General features: G+C 67.4%; 2 protein-coding genes across 3 annotated transcripts; one reads left to right on the top strand and one right to left on the bottom strand.

Annotated features, from left to right (window-relative positions):
• Positions 1-12: 12 nt before the first annotated feature.
• On the top strand, positions 13-4,630 carry CTU2 (cytosolic thiouridylase subunit 2). Its single transcript, XM_072044046.1, has 15 exons — positions 13-162; positions 1,236-1,310; positions 1,866-1,944; positions 2,025-2,084; positions 2,180-2,240; positions 2,339-2,448; positions 2,545-2,828; positions 2,917-3,052; positions 3,142-3,273; positions 3,392-3,483; positions 3,563-3,654; positions 3,741-3,792; positions 3,936-4,002; positions 4,104-4,162; positions 4,246-4,630. Exons 1-15 carry the CDS (start codon positions 71-73, stop codon positions 4,313-4,315), a joined length of 1,461 nt encoding a protein of 486 aa, XP_071900147.1. The 5' UTR covers positions 13-70; the 3' UTR covers positions 4,316-4,630.
• On the bottom strand, positions 4,582-27,918 carry PIEZO1 (piezo type mechanosensitive ion channel component 1 (Er blood group)). 2 transcript variants are annotated; one of them, XM_038185350.2, is made up of 51 exons: positions 27,695-27,918; positions 21,997-22,092; positions 20,914-21,027; positions 20,655-20,697; positions 20,398-20,560; positions 19,342-19,480; positions 18,995-19,208; positions 18,596-18,761; positions 18,380-18,472; positions 18,176-18,260; positions 17,979-18,070; positions 17,630-17,890; positions 17,439-17,550; positions 17,155-17,333; positions 16,934-17,082; positions 16,584-16,763; positions 16,414-16,508; positions 15,477-15,634; positions 15,233-15,409; positions 15,024-15,149; positions 14,736-14,936; positions 13,822-14,026; positions 13,626-13,730; positions 12,999-13,152; positions 12,160-12,403; positions 11,974-12,070; positions 11,692-11,860; positions 11,524-11,613; positions 11,313-11,395; positions 10,977-11,048; positions 10,553-10,653; positions 10,389-10,482; positions 10,005-10,094; positions 9,734-9,906; positions 9,528-9,649; positions 9,279-9,440; positions 8,937-9,195; positions 8,652-8,840; positions 8,231-8,519; positions 7,984-8,098; positions 7,748-7,895; positions 7,450-7,664; positions 7,153-7,311; positions 6,922-7,069; positions 6,641-6,829; positions 6,466-6,558; positions 6,178-6,350; positions 5,985-6,107; positions 5,812-5,891; positions 5,524-5,722; positions 4,582-5,404 (listed from the first exon to the last, which is right to left on the bottom strand). In XM_038185350.2, exons 1-51 carry the CDS (start codon positions 27,756-27,758, stop codon positions 5,155-5,157), a joined length of 7,497 nt encoding a protein of 2,498 aa, XP_038041278.2. In that variant the 5' UTR covers positions 27,759-27,918; the 3' UTR covers positions 4,582-5,154. The 2 variants fall into 2 exon arrangements, with proteins under 2 accessions (XP_038041278.2, XP_071900146.1); XM_072044045.1 differs by lacking the exon at positions 10,977-11,048.

Here is a 27,918-nt window from a genome sequence, read left to right as displayed (position 1 = left end):
AGGGGAAGGGGAAGGGAGGGGAAGGGGAAAAGGGAAGGGGAAAGGAAGGGGAGGGGAGGGGAGGGGAGCCATGTGTGAGGCGAATGGAGGGTGTGGGGAGTGCGCCGTGGGAGCGGGACCGGGATTGGGACCGGCTCGGCGCCGTCCTGCTGTGGTGTGCAGGTGGGGGGCAGCGGGACGGGGGCGGCTGCGGAACCGGTCCCGGTCCCATACCCGGTCCCGTACCCATACCCGTACCCATACCCGTACCCATACCCGGTCCCGGTCCCGATCCCTGTCCCGTACCCGTTCCCAGTCCCGTACCCGGTCCCGGTCCCAATCCCGTTCCCATTCCCGGTCCTGGTCCCTGTCCCATACCCGGTCCCGGTCCCCACCCTGTTCCTGGTCCTGATCCTGATCCCGTTCCCATTCCCGTTCCCAGTCCCGTTCCCGGTCCTGATCTCGTTCTCGGTTCCATTCCCGGCCCCGATCCCGTACCCGGTCCCGGTCCCTGTCCTGTTCCCAGTCCTGGTTCTGTTCCCGGTCCCGTTCCCGGTCCCGTTCCTGGTCCCGGTCCCTATTCCCGGTCCCGTTCCCAGTCCCTGCCCTGTTCCCGGTCCCAGTCCTAGTCCCAGTCCCCACCCTGGTCCCAGTCCCGGTCCCAATCCCAATTCTATACCCATTCCCAGTCCCGGTCCCAGTCCTGGTCCCCACCCCATTCCCAGTCCCTGCCCTGTTCCCGGTCCCTATTCCCGGTCCCGGTCCCGTTCCCAGTCCCTGCCCTGTTCCCGGTCCCAGTCCCCACCCCGGTCCTGGTCCCGGTCCCAATCCCATACCCATTCCCAGTCCCGGTCCCAGTCCCGGTCCCCACCCCATTTCCAGTCCCAGTCCCATTCCCATTCCCAGTCCCTGCCCTGTTCCCGGTCCCGGTCCCTATTCCCGGTCCCGGTCCCTATTCCCAGTCCCGTTCCCATTCTCAGTCCCTGCCCTGTTCCCGGTCCCAGTCCCCACCCCGGTCCCGGTCCCGATCCCACACCCATTCCCGGTCCCAGTCCCCACCCTGTTCCCAGTCCCAGTCCCGTTCCCAGTCCCAGTCCCCACCCCAGTCCCAGTCCCGATCCCATACCCATTCCCAGTCCCTGGCCCGGTCCCCACCCCGTTCCCAGCCCCAGTCCCGTTCCCATTCCCGGTCCTGGTGCCAGGGGCCCGGGTCGCTGCCCCCTGTACCCCCCCAGTACCAGCCCCGTGTCCCACAGGCAGCCGCGGCCATGTGTGAAGTGTGGGGAGAACACTGCTGCCGTCGTCATCCGCGTCGGGGATGGGTTCTGCCGGTGAGGGGACCGGGGACATAGGGACAGGGGACACTTGGACTGGGAACCAGGGGGCTGGGGACATTGGGGATTGGGGTCATTGGGACGGGGGACATGAGGACCGGGGACGTGGGGTCTGGGGATATGGGGACCAGGGGACATTTGGGCTCGGAGACATGGGGACCAGGGACATGGGGTCTGGGGTCATCAGGGCTCAGGGACACGGGGTATGAGGACACTGGGCTTGGGGACATGGGGACCAGGGATCGGGGGGACATGGGATCTGGGGACATCAGGGCTTAAGGGACATGGGGCTCGAAGACATGGGGTCTGGGGACATGGGGACCAGGGGACACCTGGGTATGGAGACATGGGGACTGGGGACATCAGGGCTCAGGGACATTGGGTCTGGGGGTCATCAGGCTTGGGGACATCAGGCTTGGAGACATGGGGTCTGGGGGACTTCGGGGCTCACAGATATGGGGTTTGGGGACATTGGGCTTGGGGACACAGGGTCTGGGGACTTTGGGGCTTGGGGACAGGGGTGCTCAGGGCCGTGCCACACTGTCCCCGCAGCACCTGTTTCCGCGAGTACTTCGTGCACAAGTTCCGCGCCATGCTGGGCAAGAACCGCGTCATCTTCCCCGGCGAGAAGGTACGGGGCGGGGGGGGGACACGGGAGGGACACAACGGGGGGCCCCCCCAGGCTGGTGACTGTCCCTTTTGTCCCCGCAGGTGCTGCTGGCGCTGTCGGGAGGGCCGGCATCCAGCGCCATGCTACGGCAGGTGCAGGAGGTGAGAACGGGGCCGGGGTGGGGGGCTTGGGGTGGGGGGCTTGGGGTGGGGGGCCAGGGGCGCAGGGCAGCCCGCTGACCCCACTGCCGTGCCAGGGGCTGAGCCGCGAGACGGCCAAGAGGCTGCGCTTTGTGCCTGGCCTCATCCACATCGATGGTAAGACACGGTCCCATCCCTGTCCCTGTCCCCGTTGTGGGGTTGTGCCCCCCCGTGGGGGTGCCCCCGTTGCCCACCCGCGCCTGGTGTGCCCGCAGAGGGAGCGGTGTGCGGGCAGAGCCCGGCACAGCGGGAGCAGAACCTGGCCCGGATGGAGGCCCTGCTGCAGGAGACCGGCTTCCCCTATTACTTGGCCTCGCTGGAGCAGGTAGGGACATGCTGGGAACCAGAGGGGACACAAAATGGGGACAATGAGGGGGGGACATGCCCGCCTCCACCCAACGCCCCCCATCCCTACCCGCAGGCCTTGGAGCTGCCCGGCTCGGTCCTGCGGCGAGGAGCGGGGGCGGCGGGCGAGCCCTGTCCCTCCTACAAGGAGGCCGTGGAGGGCTTCATCCAGCAGCAGAGGCAGGAGGCGGCCGACGGGGACGGGGACACCTCATCTGGGGGGTCCAGCACCCAGCACGGCCCCGGGGGGCACCCGGCAGCCCCCCGCCTGCCCCCCGCCGCCCTCACGGCAGAGCTGCTGCGGCTCTTCGAGGCGGCGGAGACGCTGACGGCCAAGGAGGAGCTGCTGCAGATGCTGCGGTGAGGGAGGGGAGGGGAGGGGGGCTTCCTCCTGCCCTAACGGGCTGGTGGCACCCGCGGGGCTGAGCCGGTGTCACCGTGTCCCCAGGAGCCACCTCATCCTGCACACTGCCCGCACGCGGGGCTACCCCAAGGTGATGACGGGCGAGAGCTGCACCCGCGTGGCCGTCAAGCTCCTCACCAACCTGGCGCTGGGCCGCGGCGCTTTCCTCGCCGTGGATACGGTGAGCACAGCCCGCAGGGGGCTGCTCGGCCACCTGGGGGGGTCCCTGGCTTGGTGGCAGCCCCTTGGCACCCCCCCACCTTCTTGTAGGGTTTCGTGGACAGCCGCCACGGCGACGTGACGCTGGTGCGACCCATGCGGGAGTACATGGCCAAGGAGATCGCCTTCTACAACCACTTCTTCGGCGTCCCCACCGTCATCACGCCGCCCCTAAGCACCAAGGTAGGGTGCTGAGACCCCCAGCCGGGCATTATAGGGCAGGCGAAGGGGGCTGATTTGTGGGATCCCCCCCCTCCATCCCCAAAATCCCACCCGTGCGCTCTCCGTTCCCTTTGCCCAGCGCCGGGAGAAAACCAGCATCCACCGCCTGATGGAGAGCTTCCTCCTGGGGCTGCAGGCGGATTTCCCGTCCACCATCAGCACCGTCTACAGGTACGGCACCTTAGGGTGGGGGACACACACACACACACAGGCAGGGTGCCCCCCCCTCACCCATTCTGTATGGCCACAGGACAGGCGAGAAGCTGAGCGCAGCCCCCGCCGAGGCGAGCAGCGAGCTGCAGCGCTGCCTGCTCTGCCTCTGCGCCCTGGACATCGATGGGGGTGAGTGAGGGGCTTTTGGGGACACACTTGGGGGGTGGCCGTGCACCCCGAGTGTGTGACCATGTCCCCATGTGGCTCTCTGGCAGAGGAGGAGCTGGCCCTGGAGCCCACGCTGGTGACGGAGGAGACAGGGGATGGGTAAGTGCGAGTTTGGGGATGCTGTGGGGGCATGGTGCCGGGGTTGGGGACACGGTGGTGGCACTGGGGACATGGTGGTGGCACTGGGGACACGGTGCTGGTGCCGGGGCCACCGTCCCCGCTCACCACCCCTCTCCCCGCAGGGCTGACAGCAGAGCTGCCTTCATCCCCCTGCTGTGCTACAGCTGCCGCCTCACCTTCAAGGAAATGGTGAGGCATCGGGGGTGACCCCCCCGGACCCAGGGGGGCGCATTGGGGACGGGGCAAATTGGGGACAGGGCTCCTGTCCCCATCGTCCTGCTGTCCCACAGGGCCCCCCCGCCACGCTGCCGTCCTATGTGCGCACCGAAGCCCAGCACAGGAGCTGCAGGTAGGGGATGGATGGATGGGGAGGGGGTTCCCCACCTTTCCGGGGGGGTTGCAGGGCCCCCACATAGGGTCGGTCCCTCGCAGGGCACGGATGAAGGAGCAGATCCAGGAATTCCTGCTGGAGGATGACGAGGAGGAGCCCGGGACGAGCTGATGGGGCTGGGGGGGGCGCAGAGCCCCGAGCCACCGGGGTTGGGGGTCCTGTGGGGTCATGGGGGGGGGTACTGGAGCCCCTTGCCCAGCCATGGTGACACCTGGCACCCAAAATGCTGTTTTTACACCCAAATTAAATGTTTTTATAACAGCAGGGGGGCAAGGAGACCCCCTGGGTGCCTATTTTGGGGGTGCTGGTACCCCCTGGGCATCACATCCCTGCTCCTACCCCCCCCCAAGCCCCCCCCCCCCCCATGTGAGCTGGGGTGGCCTCAGCTTTGTTTTTATTAGATATCTGTATAAATAAACCATTTGAATTAAAAAAAAAAAAAAAGTCACAAGTGTTTTCAGTCCGGTTGGGGGGGTGCCATCCACCCCACTGGGGGGGCTTTGTGGCCCTGTGCCCCCCCCCGATCTGGGGATGGGGGCTATTGCTTTAGAGTTCAACCTGGTTGTGGGGTGGGGGAGAGCAGGGAGGGGCCGGCTCCTGCCCCCCCCCAGCAGCTGTGGTGCCCTGTGGGTGCAGGACCAGCTCCTGGACCTCCCCCACCCCAAAAAAAAAAAAACACCGGGGTGCCCATGGGGCCAGGCCCCCCCCCTGCTCCCCAAGGAAGGCACGAGGTGCTCTCAGCCGGTCAGCCGGCTTCAAAGCATCGTGGAAGGCAAAAAAAAACAAAAAAAAAAAACCAAAAAGCTCCTCGTTTTAAAAATAAGAGCCTGGGCTCGCCCAGCGCGCCATCCCGTGCCCCCCCCCAGGCAGGATGCGGCCCCCCGCGGGGCTGGTTAAGGCATTGGCGGTGATGTCCTCGGGGAAGGGGGCCGGAGCCCCCCTTCCCCTTTTTACTCCTTCTCCCGCGTCCACTTGATCATGGTCTCGGGGGAGCGGTAGAGGAAGATGAGCTTGGCGTAGAGCTCTTCCTCCAGCTCCAGCTCGCCCGTCTCGCGCACCAGGAAGATGTCCTGGCACAGCTTCAGGATGCGGTCCACGCAGGGCAGCTCCTCGAACATGATGGAGTGCGAGATCTCGCTGAAGAAACCCCGCACGAATTTCCCGATCACCAGCACGATGGAGACGTACAGCCCCATGATCCTGCAAGGGGACGGGGGTGAGGATCCCACCAGTGTCGTCCCCCCCCCGCCGCCCCCGCGCACCCCGGCCACCCTTCGCCCACCTCCCCAGCTCCTCTGTGCCCCCCCCTTTTTACGCACCCGTAGCCGGCCAGGAAGCCCAGGCTGGGGGGGCTGACTTTGTCGTTGAAGATGACCATGGGCAGGATGTTGCCGTCGCGAGGGGGGGCGTCCTTCAGCCTCACCACCCACCACTCCAAAAAGCTGTCGCTGCCCTGCCCCGAGCCCACGCGCTCCCGTTTCAGCTGCACCTCCACGTCCAGGTAGCTGTCCTCTCCGTCTGTGGGGAGGACGGGGGGGGTCAGGGCACGGTGTGGTGGCTGAGACCCCCCCCCACCAGTGCGTAAAGGGGAAAAAAAAAAAAAGCACCTGGAAGGAGCTGCTTGACCGGGTTGGCTTCGGGGCCGTTGGGTGCCCGGATGTATTTGGGGAAGAGCTTGGGCACTTGGCTGCAATGGAAGCGGGGATTAAGCGGGGAGGGGGCCACCTGCGGTGGCGTCCCCATCCCTGAGCCCCCCCTCCCCGTGCCCGGGGACACTCACACGGGGGCGTCGCGGGTGCCCTGCAGCAGCTGGGCCAGCTCCATGCGCTCGGGCGCACCGGGCTGGAGGTCGGTGGTGTGCTTGTCGAAGGTGTGCTCCACCGTGCCGCCCTTCCCCAGGTCCCTGTGGGCAGAAAAGGCTCAGACTCGGGGGGCTACCCGCTGGGTCCCCCCCTCGGTGACCCCAGCGTTACCTCTGGAAGGTCCAGGTGAGGCGCAGGGTGATGTCCGAGGAGCCGTTCTGCAGCTCCCGCCGCATCTGCTCCCGGCTGGGGGGGCTGATGCTCCACAGCGAGCCCGAGCTGCCCTCGATGCGCGCCGTGACGATGTCCTCGTAGCCGTACAGCGTGATGAACTGCATGGCCACCTGCAGACGGGACGGGGGCACGCGGCTCGGCACGGGTGGGACAAAACCAGGAGGGTTCAGGGGGGTTGCTTAGGGGATTTGTTTTTTTTTTTGTTTTTTTTTTTGTTTTTTTTACCGGCTGCCTCTCAAATTGGTTCGTCAGCGCTTCGTAGTCCTGGGGGGTGAAGGGCTGGATGGACTGCTGCTGGGCGCTCATGGTGAACAGGGGCTGTGGGGACACGTGGCATCAGCGGGGACACGTGTGGGACCCCGGCATCCAGCCCCAGCCCCGAGGCCGCCCCCGTCCTCACCTCGTACCCCCCCAGCTTGAGGGTGACGGTGACATCGATGGGGTGGTTGACGACGCCCACCACCGAGCGCACCAGCGACATGAAGAGCAGGGGGAACCAGATGATGGCCACCAGGAAGAGGATGATGAGCCCCCCCATGCCGTACTTGACGATCTTCTTCTTCTTCTGCCCTTTGGGCTGCGGGTATTTCTGCGGGGACACGGCGCGGGGGTGCCAAGGGGATGAGTGGGGGGCACCCAGCCGGGGCCACCCCGATGGGGACGGGCGCGTTGGGGTCCTACCTTCTCCGTCTCGCGGCTGCACTTGATGATGAAGATGTTGGCGTAGATGTCTTCCACGCACATCCAGTTGGACAGGGACAGCGTGGTGTCCGTCCACACCCAGTCCATGACGGCACGCAGCTCCACCAGGAAGGGCACGAGGCGAAACCTGATGGGGACAGGGGGCTGCTACGGCTCCGTGCGCCCATCTGGAGCCACGTGTCCCCCCCCGTGCCACCCCGTGTCCCCTACCCCTGGAAGAGGAAGAGGTTGAGGTGGTTGTATTTCTTGGTGAGGAAGTTGCCCAGGATGCGCGTGGGGTAGCCGCAGCGGATCTGGTAGGCTGAGAGCGAGAAGTAGATGCACTTGACGAAGTACCACAGCTGGGCCACCGTGTTGAGGCTGAACAACCTGCGGGAGGGAGGTGTCACCCCTCCGGCCACCCCAGCCCTTCCCCGGCCATATGGGGCCACCACGTGGGGCTGGGGACACGAAGGGAGCACCCAAGGAGCACGCAGCGCCCTGGGAGCTGCTCGGTGGGACCGGTACCTTTCGGTGACGGCTGGCAGGATGAAAAACATCCAGAGGTGGATGCTGAAGACCAGGATGACCTGGAAGATGAGCTTGCCCAGCACCGTTTTGCGGAGGTAGAGCGCGCGGTCGATCACCATGGTGGTGAACTGGATGAGCAGCATCACCAGGAAAGCCTCGGGCACTTGGTCATCCGACAGCGAGGAGGTGATGTCGGCGGCCGCCGAGTGTTTCTGGGGACGGCGGCGAGGTGAGGACGGAGCCCGGCCTGACCCCACAGCCGGGTGCCACCACGCAGAGCCCCCCCCCAGCTCACCCCGAAGGCCCAGAAGCCGAAGATGATGATGATGAAGTCGACCACGTCGGCCAGGAACATGAACGCGTAGACGTCGGTGGCCGCCCGGTAGCGGGTGTGCAGGATGTCCCTGAAGAAGCCACGCACGGGCTGGTAGGTGTTCTGCGCCCTGGGGGGGGGGGGACAGGGGATGGGGGGGTCACCAGAGGGGCTGGGAGCCGCAGCCCCCACCCCAACCAGCACCGCAGGGCACCCACACGGTGAGGAAGAAGAGCTTGACCCGGAGCCCCAGCGCCTTCAGCTTCTTCTGAGAGTGGCTCTGCTTCACCTCTTCTTCCTCCTCCTCCTCCTCCTCCTCCTCCTCGCCATCCCCTGTGGGCAAGACGCAGCACGAGTGACCTCGGGGTCTTGCAGGGCCACATCCTGCCTGGGGGGCCACCAGCCTTGCCCTGTGCCGGGGCACTCAGCACCCCCTGAAGCGCAGCGATGGGACGTGGCGCTCACCTTCCTCCAGCGCAGCCTTCGTCTCCTTGCTCCTCTTCCTCTTCCTCCTGAAGCGCAGCTGGGTGGCCGCATCCCCAGCCCCCTCCTCCAGCCCCCCGGCATCGCCCTCCGGCCCCGTGGCTGCGCCCGGTGCCCCCGGCTCTGCCGGCGGCGCCGTCCCCTCCTTGCCCACCGCCGGGGGTCCTGCTTCCTCCCGCCGCTCCTCCTCCTCCTCCTCCTCCTCTGCCCGCTCTGCCTCCGGCTTCTTCTTGGCGAAGGGGTCCTCCTTGTGGTCCCACAGCCCGTAGCACTGGGGAGGGCGGGGATCAGGGTGGCTGCTGCCACCCCCAGCCCCATGCACGCCCTCCAAGACCCCGTTGGGACCATGGGGTGCGCCCAACGCGGCGAGGGCCCGTCCAGAAACGGGTGCCCTGGGGCTCACCAGCAGCAGCGAGCGGTGGAAGAAGAGCACCAGGAGCTGGACGAGGTCGTACTTGATGTAGCGGTCGGTTTTCTCCAGCCCCAGGATGCGGGGAGGGAAGAAGGGCTTGCCCTCGTTGCGCACCAGCATGGCGTAGCCGTTCCAGGGGAAGAAACCGAATTGGAAGAGGTATTTCACCACCACCATCACCTGCGGGGACATGGGGGGTCACCGGGTGGCATCCGGGGTCGTCGTCGTCGTGCCGCCGTGTCCTTGTCCCCCTTTCCCCGGCCACCCCCTGCCCACCTCGGTGAAGATGATGGCGGTCATCCAGAAGCGCTTGGTGGGCCGGGGGATGGAGAGCATGGCCCAGAGGAAGACGAGGATGGGGAGGAAGAGGGAGATGACGGAGGCGGTCACCATGTTGTTGAGGATGATGACGAAGTAGCAGAGCAGCTCGGAGTGGGCGGCCACGCAGCGGTAGAGGGCCAGCAGCAGCTTCAGGAAGCGGTTGTGGGACTGGTAGAATTGCTCCGACTCCTCCAGCTCCACGAAATACAGCCGCCTGGGGGGGAGGGGGGCACGGGGGCTGAGCCTGCGCCCCCGACCCACCGCGTCCCCATCCCTGTCCCCGTGTCCACCCCATACCTGCTCAGCAGCAGCTCGCTGGCCGTCCGGCTCCGGTTCTGCGGCAGTGCCAGGAGCTCCCGAGACCCAGCCACGTCCTCCTGCGACCCCCAGCTCGTCCCCTGCTCCTGGCTTCTAGGGGGGGGCTCAGCCCCTCGGCCACGCTCGGCTCCGTCGCGCCCGCTGGGGATGGCACGGGGCTGGGTGAGCGCGCCCCTCGCCAGCCCCACGGCACCGGGCGGGCACCCCCCGGGGGATCTATGCACCTGCCTGGAAGCGACGCCGTTTTGGGGGTCCGCACCCCCAGACACCCTCTGGCTCGGCTCCTCGGGGGGCTCCTCGGGGGGCAGCAGGTAGAGCTCATCCAGGACCCCTCGGTGCACGTCCTCGCCCTGCGGCGGGCACGGGGTGAGCGCCGGCGCGGTGCCACCGTCCCCCCCCTCCCGTGCCCGTTGTCCCTTCCCCGGGGGGGTCACCTTGGCCAGGCGCCGCGTCAGGACGTATCTCTCGAGCCGCAGCACCGTGGACATGTCGGCGTGCTCCCGCGTGCAGGCGTCCAGCCACTGGGTCAGGCCGTCCACCATGGCCTGGCACAGCACCCAGAGGAAGCGCAGGGTGTTCAGCGCCCGCTGCAGCACGTTGCCCCGCTCTGCCGGGGCGAGGAGAGAGGGGCTCGCGGCTTCGCACCCGCTCAGCACCCCCCCGAGACACCCCACCAGGGCTGGCAGGGCCCTGCTGAGCACCTACCAGATCCTTCCTCCTCCTCCTCCTCCTCCTCCTCCTGGCCTTCGGCCTCTCCAGGCGACTCCAGCGCCTCCTCCCTTCCTCTGCTGTCCCCTGCAAGGCAGGCAGCAGGTCAGGGCCCCTCCACGAAAAGGGACGGGACATTATTTGTGACCTCTTTTTGTGGCTTTCCTGCTCATCACCCTGTCCCCCACCCTCTCCATCCAACTTTAAAAAACCAAGGGGGATGCACAGCTCGCGCCCAACCCCATCTTAGACATCAGAGAATCCACACACACCCACTGGGAACCCCGTTGAGACGCCGCCCTGTTACAGGACCCTGAGGATCAAACACCAGCCGTACCCCCCTGTGGCCCCCAGCCCCATTTTGGGGTCCGCCAGCCGCACCTGCAGCGAGCTCATCGCCCGGCAGCTCCTGCTGCTCCCGCTCCTGCTGCCGCAGCGCCGTCCTGGTGTTGGTCATCCAGGCCTGGTAGGCGAGCTGATTTGGGGAGGGGGCCATCAGCACCCAGCGGGCACATCCGACCCCCCCAGCCCCTTGCCATGCCCACCTGGAAGGCGCTCTGCCTGCCCGGCCGCGGCTCCTCCGGCACTGCCTCCTCCTCCTCCTCGCTGTCCGACTCGAAGAGGAAATATTCCCCCGAATGCAGCACTATCGGGGCGGCACGGGGGGTCACGGGGTGTCCCCATCACCGCGTCCCCTCCACGTGGCACAGCTCAGTGCCACGGACACCCCCCCGAGGCTCCCCGCTGGGGACACCAACGTCCCCAAAGAGGGGTCCCTCCAGCGCCGAGCCCTGCGGGCACCCCACATCCATGCCCCCCGTTAGTGCTCAGCAGCAGAGAACGGCCCGGTTAATGCCCAGCGTGGGGGTCTGGGGGGGGGGCATGCAGGGCGTCACCTCGCCGAAAGCACCGTCACCGCCGCTCCCCGCCGGTGTCAGCGCCCGCCCGCGCCCCGTGCCGGGGCAGTACCTGTGGCGTGGTCTAACCACGGCCGCCACCACCGCTCCCTCTGCCGGGAAGGGTCCGCCGGGCCACCGGGCGCTGTGGAACGGCAGCGGGGGCTGAGCGGGGCTGGGTGGGGGGGGGGAGGGAGCCGTCCCGGCGCTGGGGACGTTTTTTGGGTAAGGGGGTGCGTTTGTGCGTGTATGGGGGGTGTTCACCGCTGCGCTCCACCAGGCTCCGCTGGTCTCCCCCCGCTCAGCGAGGAAAGCGGGGGGCAAAACGTCGCCGATGGGTCGAGGCCACCCCTACGGGGGGGGGGGCAGGAGGGGCTGGGGGCTTGGGACGCCCCCTGTAGGGTCTCACCTGGCCTGGCCTCATCCTGGCCCTCGCCGGCGGGCAGCCGCTCCTGGTGGTATTTCTCCTGCTTGGCTCGGATCCGCTCCATCCTGCGGGGCGCAGCACAGGCTGCTCCAGAGCTCCCCAAAGCCCCCAGGGACCCCAGCGCGATGCCGGGCTGCAGGGCGCTCGGGGGGGGCACAGGGGGCTCCCGGGTGCCCCCCCAAAACCCACTCACTGCCGTTTGAGCTGGGCCAGAGACTTCTTCTCAGCCTGCCGGTGGGAGCGCATGCTCTTCAGGATGCTGGCCTTGAACAGCGCGACGCCCCTGCGGGGATGGAGATGGTGAAGGGGGGGACACCTGCACCCGGCACCCCTGGAGACCCCCGGGAACCCCCAGGCTCACCTGGAAGCCTGCAGGGCAGAGGCTTGGAGGTCCAGCATGACGTGCAAGAAGTAGTAGCTGAGGAAGACGCGGCGCTGGAGCAGGAGGAAGAAGAAGCAGATGCTGTCCCAGATGATGCCAGCCTCCTCCACGGGCAGCGAGCAGTCCTGGTCCTTGCCCATCTCCTTGGCTAGCAGGCAGAAGTTTGGGGAAGCAGGTAAGGCAGCACCCCAAAAAATCCCCCTAGCCCCATCAAGGCAGGGCAGGGCAGCCCCCAACTCGCCCCCCCGTGCCGGTGCTCACGGTCGTAGTAGCCCTTGACGGTGCAGACCAGGCTGAAGAGCTGGATCACCCAGCAGAAGTTGCTCTGCATCTGCTGCACGAAGACGCAGGAGAGGAGCTGCGGGAAAAGGGGCACGGCACGGGGTTGGACCCCTGGGGACACCCCTGGTGACCCCAGGAGCAACCCCCGGGGGCCGGTGCCCTCACCGACAGCATGTTTTTGGAGATGATGACGGTGATGTTGTAGAGGATGAGGCAGTCCCAGAGCACCAGACGCGCCCGTGCCGGCTTGCGCAGCATGGCGGTGCCGAAGAGCAGGAGGTAGAAGCAGGCCAGCAGGTAGCCGAGGCCGAAGAGGCTGATGCGGGTGGCCCCGGTGATGAAGACCACTACCAGGACGAACCAGAAGAGGTAGCGGAAGACCACCACCTTCGCCATGTCCAGGTACGACCTGCAGGATGGGGCGCTCAGGGCAGGGTCCCCGTCTCCTCCCAGCACCAAAATTGGCACCGCCTGGGCTTGGGGTGCTGCCCCCAACCAAACCAGCAGGTCCCGATCATATTTATGGGGTCCCAAAGCTTGGGGTGCTACCCCCAACCAAACCAGCAGGTCCCGATCATGTTATGGGGTCCCAAAGCTTGGGGTGCTACCCCCAGCCAAACCAGCAGGTCCCGATCATGTTATGGGGTCCCAAAGCTTGGGGTGCTACCCCCAGCCAAACCAGCAGGTCCCGATCATGTTATGGGGTCCCAAACCCCCTGGGTACCCTGGTGCCCATCTCAGACCAGTCTTGGGGTACAACGTGCCTTGTCCCAGTCCACGGGGATCCCAAAATCCATGCGTGATCAAGCATGCCCTTGACTACTTGATCTCCCCAGAGGGTCCCCCCACAGCCTCGGGGTGCTCCCACCCCAGATGTGGGGGCACCACCCTGGTGGCACCATCCTGGTGGCACCATCCTGGTGGCAGGGGTCCCGTCCCAGCCCAGTCCCCATCCCAGTGCCACCGGGTCTCATCCCCGCCCTCGAGGCCCCCATCCCACGCACCGGCAGTGGATGAAGTTGGGCGTGGGGTTGTGGGGGTCCCTGCCCAGGTCCAGCCTGTCCGCGTTCTCGCCGGCTGCCCGCAGCCACTCCTCGGTGCGCTCGGCCACGAACACCCGCCACTGCTGCGCCGCGCACAGCAGCAGCACGAAGTCGTCTGCGGGGCACATGGCTCAGCCAAAAGGAGGGTGGGGGGGGGCTTCCAGAGGCCACGCCCCCTCGATAAATAAATGGGCAGAGTCACAGAAAGCTCCTCCCCCCCCAATTTGGGGGGTCCCATTTCATGGATGTGGATTTGGGCGCATTGCGCGTCCAAAAGGGGGTCCAAAAATCAACCTCAAGCACCTCCTCCTGGAGGGGTGTGGCTTTCACCAGGCTCCTCCCACAAATGGGTGTGGTCACGCAAAGCCCCTCCCATCCCAAAAAACGGGCGTGGCCTCAACCAAGCCCCTCCCCAAATTGCTACAAGCCCCTCCCCCGTTGGGTATCCATTGACCCGTGCGTTATCCAAGAGGCGCGTGGCACCTCCCAAGGCCCCGCCCAAATTATAGCCCCTCCCACCGGTGGGCGGGGTCAGACAGCCCTTCCCGACCCCCCCCCCGACTCCCTCCCCGGTGGGGGGGCACTCACTGATGAGGTTGGTGGATTTGGGGGCCACGAAAAAGTCGGGCAGGTAGAGCCACTTGATGAGCGCCGAGTTGATGGGCAACGACCGGCTCCAGCGCCACGGGTAGTCTGCGGAGAGGGGAGGGGGGGTACCGAGTGACCACCCTCCCCCCCGAGACCCCCAAATTCCATCCCCCGGCCCCCCCAGCACGCCCCTTACCCACGCAGAGGGCGGGCGGCATGCCCACGCACAGCAGGTACTGGTAGAGGAGGAAGAGCACGAGGAAGAGGCAGTATTTGGGCCAGAGGCGGGCAATGGCCGCGCGCCGCCGCCGCGTCAGGATGACGACGAGCCAGCAGCCGTGCAGGATCACCATCAGGTTCATCCGCTGCCCGATCACGTTCACCGTCATCAGGAAGCAGATCTGGAGGGCGGGAGGGTGGCAGCTCAGCCCTACGTGTCCGTCCTGTACCCCGCGTGTCCGTCCCGTACCCCCATGCGCCCCACGTCTCCATCCCATATTCCACGTGTCCATCCTGTGCACATCCTGTGCCCTCATGCACCCCACGTGTCCATCCCGTACCCCACATGCGCCCCACGTGCCCATCCTATACCACCACGTACCCCACATATCTGTCCTGTACCCTGATGCACCCCACACATCCATCCCGTACCCCACGTGTCCATCCCGTGCCCTGACGCATCCATCCCATGCCCATCCTGTACCCCCACGTATCCGTCCCGTACCCCCGTGCACCCCATGTGCCCGTCCCATACCCCCACGTACTCCAAATGTCTGTCCTGTACCCTGATGCACCCCACGCACCTATCCCATACCCCACGTGTCCATCCTGTGCCCTGATGCACCCATCCTGTGCACATCCCATACCCTGATACACCCCAAGTGCCCATCCCATACCCCCATGCGTCCATCCCATGCCTGTCCCACACCCCATGTTTATCCTGTACCCCCACGCACCCCACACATCCATCCTGTACCCCCACGTGTCCATTCTATATCCCAACGCATCCATCCCATACCCCAATGCATCCATCCTGTACCCCCATGCACCCCATGTGCCCGTCCCACACCCCAACGCATCCACCCCATGCCCCGTGCCCCCGCCGCCCACCTCCAAGCCGAACTTGTAGTAGAAGTAGTTGACGAAATACTTGGCGCAGCTGCCCAGCCCCTGGTCGAGGTGCTCGCGGGACACGTCCTCGAAGACGGTCTCGGTGATGGGGGCCGCCAGCTGGTGCTGCTTGCGGTAATACTCCTGGCGCCGGTACACCACGGCCTCGAACACCAGCAGCAGCAGCACCAGGAGGTGGTTCTGGGGAGGGGGGCGAGGTTGCGCTCAGCTCCGCCGTGCTCGGGATGGGGAAACCCTGCCCTTATTGCGCCCCCCGCCCCAACCCACCTGGATGTAGCCCAGGTTGGGGAAGCCTTTTCGGATGCCGAACCAGTTGGCGGGGTCCACGGGGCCGCGGTACAGCGTGGAGTTGCCCAGCTCCTCGGGGCTCAGGTTGGTGCCGTTGAGGTGGGGCTGCGAGGGTGCGGACACAGGGGGTCAGCACCCACCTTGGGGAGCCGGGAAGGACCCCCCCGAACCCTCCAGAGCCCCAGCACCTGGGTGCAGTTGCTGGAGTACTCGCTGGGATCGACGATTTTGAGCTGGTAGAGCATCTTGCAGACGATGATGATGCAGGTCCAGACGGTGGAGAGGCACGAGGCCATGTGGCGAAAGCGGCAGTAGGGCATGGCGAAAGCCCACAGCAGCACCAGCAAGAAGTTCATCAGCGACACCTGGGGCAGGGAGGTGCCGTCAGCACCCCGGGGTGCTCCCCAAAAACCCAGGTCCCGGTGCTCCTACCTCCTGCAGAGCCACCCAGACGGTGTAGAGAGCCACCAGCTTGAGGACGTGGAGCTCCAGCAGGCGCCCCACGAAGACCTGCCCGCGGGTCAGCGTGTCCGAGAAGGTCCAGCCCAGCACGATCAGGCGCTCCAGCACCAGCCCCCACTTGGTGGGCACTGCGGGGACACGGGGACAGTCACCGACACCCCCGTACCCATCCCTGGGTGGGAGCACGCCCCAACACGACCCTGCGCCCACCCGGTCCCTTCATGGCTTGGAGGATGCCATAAACCCACCCCAGTACCCTCCTAGACCCCAAGGACACCCCAACACACCTCTATACCCTCCTTGGCTCGGGGGACACCCCAACACATCCCTATAACCCCCTTGGCTCCGAAGACATCCCCAAACATCCCTATATCCTCCTTCTGGATTCTGAGAACACCCCAATCCATCCCCATATCCCCCTTGGCTCCAAGGACACCCCAACACGTTCCTATATCCTCCTTGGCTCGGGGGACACCCCAACACATCCCTTTATCTTCCTTGTCTCAGGGACACCCCAGTCCATTCCCATATTCTCCTTGACTCAGGGGATGCCCCAATCCAACCCCATATCCCCCTTGGCTCCAAGGACACCCCAATCCATCCCCATATCCCCCTTGGCTCCAAGGACACCCCGGTCCATTCCCATATCCTCCTTGGCTCAGGGGATACCCCAATCCAACCCCATATCCCCCTTGGCCCCAAGGACACCCCAATCCATCCCCATATCCTCTTTGGCTCAAGTATGCCCCATCCCATCCCCATCCCATCCCATCCCATCCCATCCCATCCCATCCCATCCCATCCCATCCCATCCCATCCCATCCCCTGGCCCCTCCTGGGCTTGGAGATCACCAGCCCACCCCATACCCTCTCCCAGTCCCTGAGGACACCCCAATCCCACTCGTACCCTGCGAGGCGGTGTCGGAATCGCCCGCCTCGGTCCCTGCGCTCTCGGCGACGGCTGCGCCCCGCAGCAGGCGGCTCCCGTGCAGCTCCTCGGGTCTGTGGGTACAAAGGCTCAGCACTGGGGACACGGGGGACACGGTGGGGGGGACACCCTGGTGCGCGGGGCCCTACCTGGGGATGTGTCGGGGCCGCGGCTCGGCAGCGGGGACGTGCTCCAGGTCGGTGATGTGCATGAAGGGGCGGTGGAAGTAGTGGAGCTGCAGGATGCAGGCCAGCAGGAAAAAACCCGGGATGAGGGTGCTGGAGAAGAGCTCGGAGACGCTGAACTGCTCCAGACCCAGGTCACCCAGCCTGGCCAGGGAGGGGACAACCCGGTCAGCTCGGGGACACCTCCGTGCACCCCCCCCGCAGCCCCTCGGAAGGGTTTGGGGGGTTCAACCCAACCCTCCCGTGCCTCGGTTTCCCCATCTTTTGGCCGTGCCCCGGTGCCTGGATGCCGGCAGCGGGCTGGGCGCACTCACTGCTGGTTGGTGAGACCCGTCAGGTTCCTCCAGTACATGGGGAAGTCCTCGAACTGGAAGGTGTAGACGGCGATGAGCACCAGCATGGTGTACGCCACCACCAGCCACCAGAAGCCCTTCAGCACCTTGCGCCACAGGCTGTAGTACACCTGGGGGACAAGGGACGTGAGCACGGCGCCACCGGGGTTGGGGACAGCATCCCCGTGTCCCCCCTCCCTGACCTGGAAGAGGGTGAGGCAGAGGAGGAAGAGGAACATGTAGACGATCTTGTAGACCACGAGGCGCCCGGCGAAGCTGACCACGATGAACATCCCGGCGCAGACACAGATCCAGTATTTGGCGTAAAAATCCCTCACCAGGGCACCCAGCGCCTTCAGCACGTCCCGCTGCCGGCTGGGCTCTGCAAGGCACGGCCACTGCGTCCCGGGGGTGCTCAGCTTTGGGGTTAGGGGGGGGGAAAACGGGACACCCCTGCTGCGCAAAGCATCCCCGAGGGACCCCTCACCCGTATCCGAAACGGTCACCTCCAGCAGCGGGGTGGCCGGGCACGTCCTCGTTAGCAGCTTCTCCTTGACGAACTGCCGCACCAGCAGCCAGAAGGTGAGGGTGAGCAGGAGCTGCGGGGACAGGCGGTGAGCGGAGGAGACGGGAGGGCACCACGGGGAGGGGAACGGGGATGGAAAAGGGGGGGTTTACCTTAGCCCCCAGGTCCAGGCAGGGGTATTTGGGGCGCACCAGCCCCAGCTGCTCCAGGCTCATGAAGCCGATGCGGGTGGGCAGCTCGGGGGCCAGGTCCATGCCCCAGACGTACTGCAGGCTGCAGAGCGCCACGCCGTAGAGCAGCAGGAAGGGCGAGCACAGCATGGCGAAGTGGTGCCGGCTCCGCACGATCCAGATGAGGCAGGACCAGAGCAGCAGCACGAAGGTCAGCCAGCTGTGGTAGGTGATGCTCCACACCTGGGAGGGGTGAAGCAGGATGGGGACGCTCGCATGCGGGGCTGCCCGGAGAGGTGTGAAAGCTTGGGGTGTCCCCCCATGCCCTTACCATCATGGCAATGAGTGCGCAGACGTAGCTCTGCTTCATGATGACGTGCCACAGCGTCTGCAGGGGCAGCCGCTCCGCCGGACTCTTCCTGCCTGGAGCAGGAGCTGTGAGCCCCCCCCACCCCCCGAGCCCCTCTGCAGGCAAGGGGGGAGCAGGGCAAGGCTTAGGGAGGGGGGAGGCGTTGGGGCCAGGCTTACCCGGCGGCGTCGCATCCCCCATGACGTGCACGGTGCAGTTCTCCGTGCCGCTGCCCGGCTTCCCGGTGCTGGGGGACAGCATGGGCTGGGGAGGGGGGGGCAGAGAGGGCTGAGCGCCCAGCGGCACCCCCAGAGCGCCCACGCGGGGCTCCCCCTCTCACCAGGAACACCGGGGTGCTGCCCTCACCGCCTCCCCAGCCCCACCTTGGTGTCCTCAGCCACGCCATCGGGGTCCTTGGGCCAGCTCTCCAGCTCCACCAGCTCCCTCACCGGCGGCTGCGCCGGCGCCGCCGCTCTCTGCGAGGGGAAGGAGCCAGAATCAGCATCCAGGAGCAGGACCGTGCCCCGTCCCCCAAAATATCCCCCCGAAACCCCCTGCCCGGAGCAGCAGGGTGCTTACGGCCACGCGCAGCCCCTCACCCTGGCGTCCAGCCTGCGCAGCTTCACCAGCGTGGCCACGGTGTAGTAGAGCAGCAGCAGGATGCCGGGGTTGGCGTAGACGGGCCAGGGGTGGCCGGTGTTGAGCACCAGGGCGTTGGGCCGGGAGCCGTTGCGGTACAGGATGATGTCCTTGAAGCCAAACACCCTGCGGGGACGAGGTGGGGGGCGGTAACTCCTGCCTGGGGACGGCGCCGTCCCCGTCCCCGTGCGCAGCCCTGGCACGGCACCGGGGCAGCCTCCAGCCGCCCTCCCCGGGGACCGTCCGCAGCCAGGAGCGGGATGGGTGCCAAGCAGGAGCCGTGCTGGCTGTGAAACATCCCCGGGGACGTGGGCACGCAGCCAGGGACACGCAGGGGGGACACCCCGTGTGCCACTCACCGTGCCCAGATGGTGGGGGGCGGGAAGACCCCCTGGATGAAGGGCGCTTGGTAGGCGTAGAGGCAGAGGAGGTGGACGGCGGCGTAGACGCCGACGAGGATGCAGAGGGTGTCGAAAGCCCTGCGGCTGGCCGGGAGGTGGCAGGCCCACCACGTGCACAGCCCCACGAAGAGCAGGTAGTAGACACTGGAGGAGGCGGAGGGCAGGGTGATCCCTGGGGAGCAGCGCCCCGCGGGCGGTCAGTGCGCGGCCGAGCACCCCCGTGCGCCTCCGTCCTCCAGCCGAGCAGAATCACCGAGACACCCCCAAATCCATCGGGCGCCCCCCTCCCCAGGCCCCGTACCCACCGGCCAAGGCCAGCAGCAGGATGGCCAGCCCCTTCCCGGCTGCCCACAGCAGCCAGTGCGCCGTCACCCGCAGCCGGGCGCTGAGCGGCGTGTCCCCGTCGGCCACGCCACCGTGCCGCTCCACGTCCTCCTCTCCCCCCTGCCAGGAGAGGAAACACGGCGTGAGCCCCAGCCCGACCCGGATTCCCTCTGATTTCAGCCTGGATCCCCTCTGATTTCACCCCGCTGCTCGCCGTGCCTCAGTTTCCCCGCTGCGTGGGGCGCCCTGCCCGGAGCAGCGCGGGCGCACGGCTCTGCACCTGGCCGTGTTTATCTCATTAGCTGTTTGGAAAGCGCCTCTGAAACACGGCTGTTTTTTTTGGCACCCTCACCCAGGTTCCCAGCACTGAGCTTTTTTCCAGGCTGCCTCCCGCGCTGGCCCCGCGCTCACAGCAAAGGCATTCGCTGCTGCCCGGGCTCTGGTTACAGCCCGGCCCTGTGGCCGTGGCCGGAGTGGGGTCGGACAGCCCTAAATCAGTGGGATTCACCCCAAAAATGGAGCTGAGCCCTGGTGTGGGGTCCCAGCAGGGCTGGGGGTGCCACTGGCACGGGGCTGTCTGCCTGGGTGACACCGGAGCTGCTCACACAGGGCACGGCGCCCCGGTGCCCCGCTGGCACCGGCACGGCACCCAGCGGCTCTGCCCCTGAGCCCTGCACCCCGCTGGCTCCGTCCCCACCCGTGGGCAGCCGGGGCTCGGCCACCCCACGTAAAGCAGCTCCGTGGGGCCGGGCTGTTTGTGGGATCCCTATGGTAACGCGGGAGCAAACACGGGCACTCCTCCGCCGCTGAGTCACCCCGGCCCCGGGGAGGGGGAGGCGCAGGGGACGACCCGCTGCATGGCTGAGGTCCGTCCCCGACACCACTCACAGCCAAAAGTCCCCTCCCGGGCTGCAACCCCAACCCAAAACCCGGGTCCCCAGGAGCATCCAGCGTGTCCCACGGGACTGTATCCCCAGGGACTGGCTGGCAGGACGTGGCAGGAGGGATGGTGCCGGGCTCACTGGCGTCACGCTCACCCGCTCAAGGGGCTCCGGGGACTCCGGTGGCCGGCAGCGGGTGGCAGCGGTGGCCTTGGGGACGAGGCGGCGGCACAGGCAGAGGCAGAGGGACGAGACCAGCAGGATGCCGACGTCGGGCGCCACGAGGCGCACCGAGTTGGGGAGGTCGTCCAAGTCCAGCCTGGGGGAAGAAATGGGCACGGGGGAGGGGTCAGGGGGGGCCCCCTTAGAAGTGACCACGTCACCGGTCCCCCTGGCACCAGGGAAACCCTTACCTGGTGACCCCGATGTGCTGGGCGAGGACCTCCCAGCTGCTGTCTGCAGGGAACCACAAAGGCGTTGAGATTGGCACCAGCCCCCCACGAGGAGACCGCCCCACAGCACCCAGAGCACCACCAGGTCTCAGCAGCCCCTCAGCACCCAGCAGGGTGGGATCCTGCCCCCCGTCACCCCCCCGGGGGCTCCCGTGCAAGGGTGGCAGGAGCAGGCGGGGGGAGGCACGGGAACCCCCCCCCGGCACCCACGGGTACTCACTGCTGGGCCCCAGCAGGGCGGGCAGCGTGTAGAGGCATATCTGGAAAACGAAGTGGGCGAGGAGGAAGAGGATGCTGGTTCCCAGGAGAGCTTTGAGGAGGCGGCCGGTGTGACCTGGGAGACATGGGGGCTCCATCACCCATCACCCACCACCCCGGGTGCTGCCAGCACCCCCAGCGTCCCCGGGAAGCACCCCCGGAGCTGGGAAGGGCGCGCTGCCGCCGTGCCAGCGATGCCAGCTCTCACCCTGCACCCCGCACAGCCTCCCCAGGAGCATCCTGCCCGCTGAAATACTGGAGAAACTGAGGCACGGGGCAATGCAGGGAGCTGGGACCCCAGGGCCACGCTCCCTCTCCTTGCCCCAGCTGCCCCAGTGGCACGAGGCGCTTCCCCGGCACCGGGATGCGGCGCGCCCCGGGCTCCTGCACCCATCCCATCCCATCCCATCCCATCCCCATCCCATCGTGCAGGGGGAGCAGGCACCACCCCGTGCGCTTTTCCTGGCCGCTGGAAGGGCAGCGCACAGCCCACGGCCACCCCGCAGCCGCGTGCCAAGCTCTCCCTTGGCTTGTTTTTTTCCTATAAACCAACGTGCTGCTGCTCAGCAGCTCCCGGGCTCGGAGGCCGTGGAAAGCCATGAAATATTCAGAGGGCAGAGCTTTTAGCCAGGGCCACCTTTCAGCCTGAAGGGCAGGGAGCCAGCAGGGCTACAGGCACAGCACCTCCGGGTGCCTGCCATGGGGGGGAGGCGTCCCCTGCGCCCACCGAGGGGGACGCACCCCTCGTTTCCACCTGGGAACAGGGCTCAGGGCTGGGTGCTGTGCGTCCCTGCCCGCCTGGCACAGCCCTGAGGTTTCTGGTTAATAGGGCCAGGGCTCAAAATTGGCCACTCCGTAGCGGGAGGCCTATTAATAGCCGCACCGGGCTATAATTAACGGGACGAGGCTGCCGCACGGAGCCGCCTGGCCCGGAGGAAACCACAGAGGAATGAGGGCAGGTACCTGCTGGAGGGCAGCTCCCCTCCCTGCCCCTTAAAAATAGCCCCAAAACCCCCTGCCCGAGCCCCGGTCGTGGTGCCCTCACCTGAGACAGCGCGGTCGGCGGGCCCCGGGAACCAGGGCAGGAGCAGGAGGTAGAGCAGGTACACCAGGGACAGGACGTTGAAGCGGAACAGGCAGGCTGGGGACAGAGGCACGGGCAGGGTTAGAGGCACGGGGACGGCACCCGGGGCTCCCCACCCCACGAGGACCCCCCCCCTGCATCCCTGGGATGCTCTGCGACATCGCCCCGACACCCCAAAAAGGTGGCACGGCCGGGCTGGGACCCCCACCCACAGCCTCTCACCTGCGCCCGGCCCCGCTCCGGGCACGCCAGCAGCTCTCCGCCTTCCCCCTGGCTTATTTTTAGACCCAAATTACAGCCTGCTTGCAGGCGTGAAGCCATCGGAGGAGCTGGGGAGGGATCGGGGCCGGCCCCAACCCCGCACCTGAGCCAGTGCCCCACGGAGCTGCCACCCCCAGGGATGGGGAGCGCAGGCTGGGGACACCCCGAGGCAGCTCCACCCCGATCTGGGGACGCAGCAATCCCGGTACAGGGGCTGCCACGAGGCCATGGTGATGGGAACAGCGGCTGTAGGATGCCCCCCCAAATCCCCGTTGGCCAGGAACGACATTATGGGGGCATCCCAAGGCATCCCTGTCCCCTCCCCTGCAAACCCGAGGGACGTGTCCCCGCTTTGGGGCAGCCCCGGGGGGGACCCCGCTGTGGGTATAGGGTCTCTTGGGGACGCAGGGGGGGCAGAGCGAGCAGCCCCCAGCCCCAGGGGGGGCGGGCTGGGTGCCAGGGGACGTGCTGCGCACCGCGAGCCAGGCACGGCCCTTCCTGTGTTTACGAGGTTTCAATGGGACGGCGCATCCTGCAGCGGTGCGGGAGCCTCCTCCACCACCCCGTCTGGGGGTGACGCAGGGTCTCCACCAGCCCCCCAGATCCCAGGGGGCTCCAGCAGCCCCCGGGCAGGGTTTTGGGGTGCGGGGTGGGCTCATGTCTCCGTGCCCAGGGGGGGAACCCCGCATCCCACCAGCCGCCTCTCGGCGGTGACCCCGGCGCGCGTCACCTCCCCGCACGCCGAGGGTTGCTCGCTGCGTCTCGCAAGCCATGATCTCATGGAGCAAATATTCCTCTTCCCGCGCCAGCGGGCGATGGGGCCGAGAGGAGCTGGCCTGGCGGGGAGCGAGCTGCCGCTCGGGCTGACGTGGGGGGCAGGCAGCCCCCTCCCCGGGCCGGGGATCCACCCCGAGCGGGGCTGCGCCCGCTGCGCGCCCACCCTGAGGGGGGGAATACCCCCAGATCCCATCCCAGCCCTGGCTTGGGACATCCCTCCTGGGCTGGCCATGGTGGTGGCAGGGATTTGGGGTCACCTGCAGCACCGGGAAGGGCTGGCACAAAAAAGCACCCAGCAAATGCCAGGGGAGCAGCCGGGACCCAGCTGGCACCATGGGGTGGCCGGGGTGGCTCCCATGGGACCGGGGTGGCTCCCAGCCCCGTCCTGCTCCGTCGGGGGAGGAAACCGGTTCCCTGCGGTGCTGACGGTGCGGGGGAAAGTGCCGGCGAGGGGGGAAAAACCAGTTGAGCAGAGCAGGGAGAGCCAAGGGCGAGCTGCCCCGCGGCACCGGGACGGCCGCTCCTGCACCGAGCCTGCTCCTCCCCGCTGCGAGGAGCCGGGCACGGCACCCACTGCTCCCCAGCACCCAGTGCCCACCGGATTTTGGCTCTGCGGGGCAGGATCTGGCTTGGCTGAGCACCCCCCAGCTGGGTTACGCTGGCTCCGTGGTCCCAGCCCTCTCTTCCCAAGCATCCCCCCCCTTCCCCGGGGGACACGGGAGCAGCCAGCCCTGCTCCCACGCTGCTGATCCGTCACGGTGGCTGGAGCTGGCAGCCGGGAGCACTCGCAGCGTTAACGGCAGGAATGTGCCAGGAGGAGACAAATCCCAGCTCCGGGGAGCTGGGTGCGATGCACGCCGGCCTTCAGCCACCCCTGGGGGTCTCCTGGGGGCCCTCCCGGGCTGGATCGGTCCTGGGGGACCCCCAGGGAGGGGATCTCCATAGGGGGGGCTGCAGCAGCAGCGGGTTTCAGCAGCAGGGAGGCACCTGAGGAGAGCAGGAGGGGTCGAAGGGGCGCAGCTGGGATGGAGACGCCCCCAGCCTCATGGCGAGGGGGCTCCCCGGACCCCCCCAGTGATGGAGACCCCCCCATCACCACGCACTACGGCCACACAGATCGGCACCGACGCAGCCACCAGCTCTCTGCGGGGACCCGTGGCCACTCAGGATTCATTAGCCAAGCTCCTGACCTCCCTGTGTGCCCTGCTGTGCTCCCCTGACCCCACTGAGCCCCGTGTCCCACAGCCAGGTCCCACCATACCCCCGGGGTCAGGACGGTGTCCCCAGGGTGTCACCTAGCACCCAGCAAACCAGCTGCAGAACCAGGGACGCCCTCGGGCGCACGGCTCCCCATGCGCAACAGCCCCATCCCGGTGAGAACCGGCCGTGGGCACGTTCCCGTTCCTGGCCCCATCCCTCCTAACCCCAGATCCTCTTTCCGGGAAGAGGGACCAGCCCGGCCGTTTCACCCGCCGCATCCTGTTTGTGTGGAAAGCAGCTCCCAGTCCTGCCAGCACCGCAGCCGAGGCCGGCCCCGCTCCCCAGGGATGCTGCGGGAGCTGCCCCGGGACGCGGCGGCACGGGGAGCGCAGCACCAGCGGGGTGGGTGCCCGATGCCAGCCCCATACCAGGGTTATGGGGCCAGCCCTGACGACCCCACAGTGCTGCTGGTGGTGGCTCAGGACACACAGTCAGGTCCTCCCGCCCCAAATCCTTATCTGCACGGAAGGAAGCAAGAGCAGAGAGGTTAAGCGGGCAGCTGTGGTGCTGCACTGGTCCCCCAGCGCCAGCTGTCCCCCTACACAGGCACGGTGCCCCCAAAATCATGCCCTCATCCCCCCCAAACACGTCTCGCAGCACCAGGGCTGCAGGGGATGGGGACGGAGCCGTCCTGGGGGCCCCAGAGCCTCGTGCTCAGCACCAGGACCCCTGCGCTGCTCTCATGGTTGCACCCCACTTGTAAATGGGGACCCCCAAATCCCTGCTGCCGTGGCACGGGGGGGGGTCGTGGGGCCACCGTAACATTTTCCATGTGCCATAGGGCAATGCCGGAGCCAAAACAACACCCCCAGCCCCCATGGGGATCCCAAATGTTTTAGGGCATCCCAAGAGCTTTGGGGTGGGGGGACGGTGAGGACCCCATGGGTTAACCCCACCATGCCCAGCTCCCCAGGACCACCAACCCCCTGCAATCCCAGCCCATCTGGGACACCGGCAGGCCCCGCAGTGCTGCTCCCCGGGGGGCTGCATGGGGGGGGTCCCGGGAGCCCCCGAAGCACCCCGCAGCCGCAGGGCAGCGCGGGCACCGCACAGGCTCCGCGCCAGCCCTGCGCAGCCCAGCCCCCGGCCTGCCCTTGGGAGGAAATGGAGTTATTGCTCTTGGAGACATCGGTGGCATTTTTTTTTTCCTGTGCGTGTGTTTTTTTTATTTTATTTTTATTTTTTTCTCTCTTCCCTTTATTTCCCCTCATTTAAAAAAAGCACCTGACCACAGGAGGCAGCTGGCTGCAGCCCACGCGCCCAGCTGGGCACCGGCTCCCTGCAGCACCAGGGCTGGCTGGGACCCCCAAAATCCCATGCTGGGTATGGGGGGGGGGCTCAGCTGGGCAGGAGGGGCCGTGTCCTCGCCTCACCCCAGCCCAGCCCCCCCAATTTTGGGGGGACACCCCCAGGGATGTGCTCCCTAGGTGCCTCAGGGCCCACCAGCACGGTGAGCGCTGCAGCACCAGCTGGATAAACGGCAAGGGGGGGCAGCAGGCTGTGCCCCCCACCCACCCACTCCGTGCACCCCATCCAGGCAGGATGGAGCTGGGGTTTATCGCGTCCCCACGCCGGGCAGGATCCAGCCCAAGGCACAGCTGGGAGCGAGGTGGGGGCCGTGGGAAGCTGGGGGGTGCCCCGAGCTGTGCCGCGGGGGCCCGGCTCCGGCGCCTCCACCCGCACAGAGCTGGCTGGGAGCCGCCAGCAAACATCCTCCGGACGCTGGGGAAAAGCCTAATTGCAGGGGAAGGAAGGCAGCAGGGCCGGAGGCAGGGCAGCCTCCGGGCTCTCCTCCCAGCCGGGGGGCAGCGGCCCCAGCCCCGTGCCTCAGTTTCCCCTGCGGCATGGGACCCGTTGGGACACGGCCGCTTCCCCGGCGCCCGCTGAGTCACTCGCGCCTCGAGCAGGGCGGGTTTCACCTCCCAGGACAGCCGCTGCCCGAGCGGGGCCCCAAATTTAACCGAGACCCCCTTCGGAGCGTGCCAAGCCCCCGGTGGCTGCAGGAGCTGGTCGGCCCCGGTGCGGTGTGCCACGAGGGAGCAGGGTGACAAGCACGGGGCAGAAGCACGGCACGAGGGCCATCGGCGCCGGGGTGGCACCCAGGAGGACACGTGTCACCCCCCCGGGGATGCGCCCGGCTGGAAGGGCCTTGTGCAAGCAGCGCCCGGCCACCTTCCCAGCCCGGTTTGCAGGCAGGGTTATAATTAACCTCCTCACATCCTGCACGATGCACTGAGTCACTCGCGAGGGAGAGCAAATACAGAAGCTTTTTTCAACGCTCGCCGACTTCCTCTGCCAGCGAGGCTCGCCCCGAGACGGCGAGACCCCGTGCGCCCTCACCGGGCTCCCCAAAACGCAGCCGGGGTGGGACGGGAGCTGCACGGCTGCAGGTGACCCCGGTGGGACACTCATCCCGGGGTCCCTGCAGAGGGTGACACCCCCAAAAAAGCTCCTCGCAGCTCTCCGGGTGGCACGGGCACCAGGAGGCCGTGGCACAATCCTGTTTACGGAGCCCGGCGAGGTTTTTATTTTTCCTTTGCGCCTACGTGAAGGTAAACGGAGAGCCCCGAAGACGCTTCCCAGGTTCAAAGGGACGATTTTTGCCGGGGGAGGGCCGGCACACGGGCATTTTCCAGGCCAGCAGCCAGGCGGCTCCCGGCTCCGCACCGCCGGGGGCTGCAGCCGAGGTGCGCGCCCCCTGCCCGGCCCTAGGGGGGGGCGGTGGCGCACCCGGCCCCCGCCCTGCCAAAAGGTCCCGGTTTTTGCCAAACCCACGAGGGGATGCACAAGAGGGGGGGGTACACGGGGGGGGTCCCCGGTGCCCGGTTCCATCCTCGCCCCTCCGCGGAGGCCGCTCCAACCTCCGCCCCCCCCCTTGGGCCGGCAGCAGCGGGCGCGCCCCCGGGGCTGCGCGCAACCGAGCGCGGCTCTTGGAGTCCCGAGGGGGGGGGGAAAAAAAGTTATGGGGAAGGGGATCGGGGCTGCCGCTGGGCTCCCCCCGCTCCGAGGGGACCCCTACGTGCTGCCCACCCCCCCCCCAAAACCCAACCCAACCCCGGAGCGTCCCGGCCCCGCTTCCCCCGGGGGCTGCTCGTGGGAACCGCACCGGAGGGGGTTAAAACGAGGCGTTAAAACGAGGGGCAAAGGGGGGGGGCACCACCACCCGCCCCCCCCTATAAGCCATGCACCCCTCGGGGGGGGGGGGGCGCACATCCAGGCACAGCGCAGCCCCCGCGCGCGGCACCCAGCCTGGATAGGGACCCCCCCCGGAGCTCCCCCTTTATCGGGGCACCCCATATCAGCTGGGGAGCCCCCTCCCCAAAAAAATATGAAGCGCGGAGGGCGGCGCACGTGCACTCACCGGCGAGCAGGGCGAGCGGCAGCAGCAGCCAGTAGAGCCCCGCGCACAGCGCCCGCCGCTCCATGGCTTCAGGGGGCTGCGGGACGGCCCATGCCGTGCCGAGCCGTGCCGAGCCGTGCCGGGCCGAGCCGTGCCGTTCCGCCCCGCAGGGGCTGGGCAGGGCCCCGGTGGCCGGTCCCGGAGCGCTGCGAGCGGCCGCGCTTCCCCCGCCCCGCGCCCGCAGC

Source organism: Anas platyrhynchos, chromosome 12 (genome assembly GCF_047663525.1).
Source record: "Anas platyrhynchos isolate ZD024472 breed Pekin duck chromosome 12, IASCAAS_PekinDuck_T2T, whole genome shotgun sequence".
NCBI classification, from domain to species: Eukaryota; Metazoa; Chordata; class Aves; order Anseriformes; family Anatidae; genus Anas; species Anas platyrhynchos.
This window is presented reverse-complemented; position numbering and strand designations above follow the sequence as displayed.